This window comes from Diadema antillarum, unplaced genomic scaffold (genome assembly GCF_040938485.1).
Source record: "Diadema antillarum isolate AM-2024a unplaced genomic scaffold, OU_Dant_1.0 scf00000107, whole genome shotgun sequence".
In the NCBI taxonomy this organism is placed as follows: Eukaryota; Metazoa; Echinodermata; class Echinoidea; order Diadematoida; family Diadematidae; genus Diadema; species Diadema antillarum.
The window spans coordinates 2,348,419-2,354,418 of record NW_027270996.1 but is presented as its reverse complement, the minus strand read 5'-3'; the positions used below and the strand labels follow the sequence as shown (position 1 = coordinate 2,354,418).

General features: G+C 44.2%; 1 protein-coding gene across 1 annotated transcript in view; it reads right to left on the bottom strand.

Annotated features, from left to right (window-relative positions):
• Window positions 1–312: 312 nt before the first annotated feature.
• The window catches only part of LOC139719234 (uncharacterized), a 36,083-nt gene continuing 30,395 nt past the window's right edge, over window positions 313–6,000 (bottom strand). Inside the window, exons 21-25 of the mRNA XM_071630664.1 lie at window positions 4,934–5,635; window positions 3,289–3,366; window positions 1,458–2,407; window positions 563–724; window positions 313–415 (exon numbers count right to left, since the gene is read on the bottom strand). Of these exons, the coding sequence (XP_071486765.1) occupies window positions 313–415; window positions 563–724; window positions 1,458–2,407; window positions 3,289–3,366; window positions 4,934–5,635 (1,995 nt within the window). The remainder of the gene's footprint in view (window positions 416–562; window positions 725–1,457; window positions 2,408–3,288; window positions 3,367–4,933; window positions 5,636–6,000) is intronic.

The window sequence follows — 6,000 nt, the reverse complement described above, 5'->3', positions numbered from 1 at the left end:
TTGATTTGACATGACATTTACACAGTAATTTTTGCAAGGACCAACAAATTTAATCTAGCATAAACTTCTCACAGACATATGGTAACAAAGAAAGAAACAAACAAAAAAATCACCTAGCCCCCTTAGTGTATATTCATGTACTCTCTCTACTATTTCACATGCACTGACAATTATTCTCAGCAGGTTTCACTTAAAACATCGTTGCATTTCCAAGCTAAAAGGTAAGAAAATGAATTACAAATATAGCTACATCTGAGGTTAAAACAAAAATTGACGGTTACGACTTTGGGCGAAAAGTAGAATCACTCTGCGCTACGAGCTATAGTGGGGCGGGGCACGCCCTCTCCCAAGGAGTTCATCAGAGGTGTGGACATTGCTACTCTGCATTGGAGGGGCCTGGGCCATGGTAGGTACGCTGTTAGGGTGTGAGAAGCGCGGTGGCTCGGTGCCAATCCCAGGCTGGTATGGGAATTGCTGTTGGTGTTGGTGTTGGTGTTGCTGTTGGTTGTGGTGTTGGTGTTGGTGTTGGTGTTGTTGGTGTTGGTGGTGGTGTTGGCGTTGCTGGTGGTGTTGGTGGTGGTGCCACATGGCGTCGGGGCGGTGCTGACCGGGGTACGACTGGTGGTGCTGGGGGTGAGGATGCTGGGGTGGCATGGTGGCAGCGTGGCTGGAGCGGGGCAGGCTAGGGTTGAAGCCAGATCGACTGAAGTGGAATGGCTGAGCGCTGTGTGTGGAATGCAAATGTAACAAAAGAAAGATTTTTTTTTCTCTCCAATTTTCTTTTCATCATTGGCATTTCAATGCACTGTAGAAACAAACCATGGTAACATAATCAATATCCAGTGCATCATCTTGACCAACTTCTATCTACAAAAAAAAAAAAGTATGACTTGCATATAATCATAAAGATGGCTGACCTTATAATACTGGGAATATCAAAGACTTCAACCTTACAATATGGGAAATACGAAAATGCAGCTTCATGATATAAAGAATACAAGAAAATATATCCCCTTGCTAAGGGGGATAAAAGAAAATGTAGCCTTATGGCACGGGAGACACAACATACTGTACCAGCTTTAATGGGAGACAACAGAAAATGCAAGCATATAATATGGGGGATATAAGAAGATACAGTCTCTCATAAGAAAATACAATGCTCCCCTTGGTCTTATGTTATTTTTTCAACTCTGCGCAATATAATATATGTTGATATCCCCCCGAAGACCAGTCAACAGCACATGAATGCACATGAATGCTTCTAGCCACTCGCATTAAATGTGGAGCTTTTGCACAACACAGAGGTCAGTACTGTAGAACTTTAGGAAACAGTAACCTAAGATGGCAATCCAAACCTGATTGGAAATGACTATAGTTAGGGGCTTTCACATCTCGTAATATTGCATTTTTCTTCCGGAGTACATAACCTACAAAAATGCCAGACATTTTGATCTTACGTGTTCGGAAACATGACTTCAGGCCCATGTCCAGGGCCAAACCTTGGTCCATTCAGACGGCCCTGGTATTGAGACTCTGCGGGCGGGGTCCTGTTGGGTTCCCTGCGGTCCTGGGGACTACCAGCGCCATCTGACCCCGGGGTGGATTCAGGGTGTGGTGGCCACATGGTAGAGGGCATGTTTGATGACAGTGTGGGGTTAGCTCCAGACAGGGACATGGACATGAGCGGGCTGCCTCTCACATCTGAGAATCCCAGGGATGCTCTCTGGTCTAATGGGGTGTGTCCGTAGGGGTGTGGTGGGGATGTGGTACCCGGTGGTGACCGCAACAGATTGTGTGGAGGAGAGGGTGCGCTACCGTACCCTTGCGGCTGACGCCCTGGGGCCAGATCCTGCTGGCCCGGAAACGGAAAGTCGCCCTGTGGTGGAGATGTGGGTGAGGGATTCCCGGGTCCCTGGTGGGTCAAGGGCCATTGGGCAGGTCTCTCACCGATTGGTATCGGCTGCGTCTGCCCCCCTTGAACAGGGGGCTGCTGGAAGTACCGAGAACTCTGCTGGTCGCCCCTACCCCACTCACTGTCCAGGTGCCTCGACTGAGATGGTGGAGCCACGGCGCGGCTGGAGTCGGGCAGCCCCGCGTCCCCGCCGTGGTGTTGGTGCCACTGTTGCTGGAGGTTCTGGTGGGGCAGATGCTGCTGAGCTTCTGGACCAAACTGGGGTCGGCGCTGATCGGAGGCAGAGGGCTGTCGGTTCTGGAAAAACTGGTCCTGTCGCATCTGCTGCTCTATCTGTTCGCTGGACTTCGCACCCGGCTGCACCACCTGCTGTGTGTGAAGGTGCTGGTGCTCCTCCGCGCGTTGCTGGTTCCGCAGTTGGTGCTCCACCTCATCCAAAGTCTGGGCAGTCAGTGGAGTGGTCGGGGCTCTCACCAATGGGACCTGTGTCGGTGCCTGCCACCAAAGGACCGAGGAACAGTACATGAAGCATTGCATTTCAGGCAGCTAACAATCATGCAAATAATGACACATAATGTTACCTATTCTTCAAGAGGGAATTTCTCTTTAAGCTACAAAAATGGGGCAGACATTCTAGAAAGGCATACTGCCCTGCACCACGCAATATCATGTTAATATCTCATTGCAATTTGGGTCTCACTGTCGGCACTGTGGGTTTGTATCTTATACGATCAGAAGGGGTGGGATGTTTGTTCAATGGGTCTAAATTGCCATTTGCTTGACTTTCTGTGAACTTGACAGCAATGTAATCCACTCAGATGTCAAAATGTTTTAGCGGGTTACGTCATCCTCTTCACTAACAATCGGTTTCATGAATCTATACAATGGATCGTTTTACCTACGTGTATGTATTCAAAAATTTGGGACATTAATCGCTGAGGACGTTGCAGTATGCCACTGAATTTAGATGTTCCTAATAAACATATTTCTACACTTTGAATCAGTTTGCACATAGGGGCTGTAGCTGTGTCAGGTCAGCGAAGAGGCAAAAGTCCTCAAAATGGATAACCTTTGAAAGATAAGTATGCATGAAATCCAAATAAATTTGTTAGCTGGTCTACAGAAAAAACTACAACAAACAAAAGTATGCCACAAGGGCCCTATTTCATAAAAGATGTTGTATCAACTCAAGCTGGAATGCCATTTTCCCATAACAACGGCCAGTCAGAAAGTTGGATTTTTGTCGTTACTACGACGCTTGCTATTCCACCAAGAGTTTGTCGTTGTATCAACTCTTTTATGAAATGGGGCCTAGGTGTGCCGGTCAGAGAAGAGAAGTACAGCAGAGGCGGTACTTGGTCTTCACGGAACCCAACCTGTCTTTGTCCTGGTCCCTGAGGTGGCTTTGCTGAGCCCTTCTGAATAGAATGCAGCAGCGCCGTCAGATCTTGTTGCTACAGGTTGCAGGAGGGAGGGTTTGGAAATATCCATTTGAAAGATGTTAAGATAGAAATACAGACAAACAACAACGAATTCTATGTAGTCATTGGGTTACCCCCCCCCCCCCCCAAGAAAAAAAAAAGAAAAAGAAAAAAAAAAAAGAAGTTATGAAATGTGACATAAAGGGCTCGACACAAACTTATTTCCCTGGTGGCCTGTTTGGGTCACTAAAATCTTTAAATCTAAAATTTTGGTGGCCTGCAAGAGATTTATAGTGGCCTGAAAAACAGGCAACCGTAACAATCCATTTTGAATATTAGTTGCCCAGAATTGGGCCACCAAAAGATGAACCTTTTTGGAATTTGGTGGACCGACATCAATTTTTGGCAGGGCCACCATGCCACCCCAAATGGGGCAAATGGGCATAGTGGAAGACCAAATAAGTGAATAAATCAAACAGATACAAAAGGGGGATTATGAACCTTCACTAAAGCAATATTTCAAGCTTTTATGGTAAGAAAACACTGAAATACCAATTTGTTCATTGTAAGGGTTAATGGATACCAACTGAGAACAATCTAAGAGCCTGCATTACATGATTTAAATTTTACTGAACATTTGTCCAATATGTGGTCAGCTATGGATGCACAATTGACAATATCATCAATCACAATATATCAGATACCAGGCTCAGAAATCAAATGATTACATAGACAGATAGCTAGATACAGTGTAGATATACAGAAAGATAGATTAAGCATATACATACAGAGAGAGAGAGAGAGAGAGAGAGAGAGAGAGAGAGAGGGATAGATAGATGAAGACATACACATTTGTCTCATATATGTTCAACTATTAATACAAAAATGATATTGACCATACCACTAACTGCAACATATAAATACCAGGCCCAGAAATCAAGTGATTAAACAAATAGATGAATATTTAGACAGATATATAGATAGACTGATAGATAGATGAATACATAATAAACACAGGAAATAAATAGATGAAATGAAAAACACACAGTTGAACCAACTGGGTAAGTTTGTCTGTCAGACTCTTATAATATAGAATCACGAAACACTACCATTTTTAAACAACAATAATAGTGATAATCCTGCCTTGTTCAACGCTATGAACTGTACATCACACTAAATGCTTCATTTTAATGATCATACATCACAGGAACAAAAAAAAAAAAAAATGAAATGAATAATATGACAAAGAAATGATGAAGATGAATCATGAATCATGTAGATTTAACTTACTAGACTATTAAAAAGCGTCTTTGGAAGAGATGTACAGGTATAATTTTAGTGTGAATATTTTGATATGATTTGAGCGATCATTGAAAAAAAAATCCTTTTGTTCTGTGAAATGTAAAAGTCTCAATATATCATGAATAAGATGAAGATGTTGAATTAATCCTTAAAAAAAAAAATCACTTTTTCAGTTTGTAAAACATTTATAAACTGATTATCGATTTGTTGCTTTGAAGCTCTACTGTACTTGAAGACATTTACATCTCTCTGGACAATGTAACCATAACTAATGGCAATGATCAAAAGTCTGGCTTACCTTCAGCTCCATAGGCTTGCTACCATACGGTGGCATCTGTCTCGGTGCTTGGAAATTTGGGGGGAATGGCATTCCCATATGGCCAGGAAAGGGAGGGGAGGGGTGTGGCAGGGGGTAACGGGGGTATGGACCATTGGCAAAGCTGTTAGCAGGACCTGGGAAGCCCTGGTGGGTGGGGACTCCCATGGTGAGGGTTGGGGGCCGGACTTGACCAGGATTGGGGGCGGGACCGTTGGACATGCTCCCAACCGAACCGGGTACGGTAGTATGCATGGTGTTGCTTATGGGCTGAGATGTGGGATGAACGGGCGTGGTTCCTGGACCAACGGAACTCGCCACTGCAGTCCTTGCTGGAATAACAGAGGGGTGTGACCCCGCTGTGGGGTTTATAACTTCAGTCCTTGTAAGTGGCTGGTCAGTGTCACTACTCTGTTGCTCTGCCCGCACGGGCCTTCCATCTTCCAGGGGAACTGTTCTCCCACTTTGATTAGGCAATCTCCGATCTTGACTCACAGCCCTAGATGACATTTCTGGGGCTGGAGCACTAGATGATGCGACTCTGGTGTTTCTGACAAGAACATCCACTGCCCCAGACTTTTTCAAGGTATTTGTGTCCGATTTCTGTTTAATGACTTCACCGTTCGGAGGAGCAGACTTGGAATCGGATGATGCTGCGGACCTCTTCCTTTCTCTCTTGGTATCCTGACATGAAAGTGTAGCGGTGATGAGTTAGTTTTGGAAGTTAGTGATGTTCCGAATATGACTGAATCGTGAAAACACCTTGGGGTGAAGACTAATGCAACTCACAAGAGTGATGGCACAGATGAGAATATTATCGTGAGAATGTTACTGAAATCAAAATGCACCAGTCTAAACACTCATAGTTATCAAAAGTAGTGATATCCAATGAAACCCTCTCAAAGATGGAGTACTGAACTTTGACACATAACAGACAAAAACAATGTTATGTCATCATGCATTATGATCACCAGAAAACAATGTTTCTACATAAGATACACCTCTACATTGCTGCACTAATTAATCAAAATTTTGATATCAATGAACAT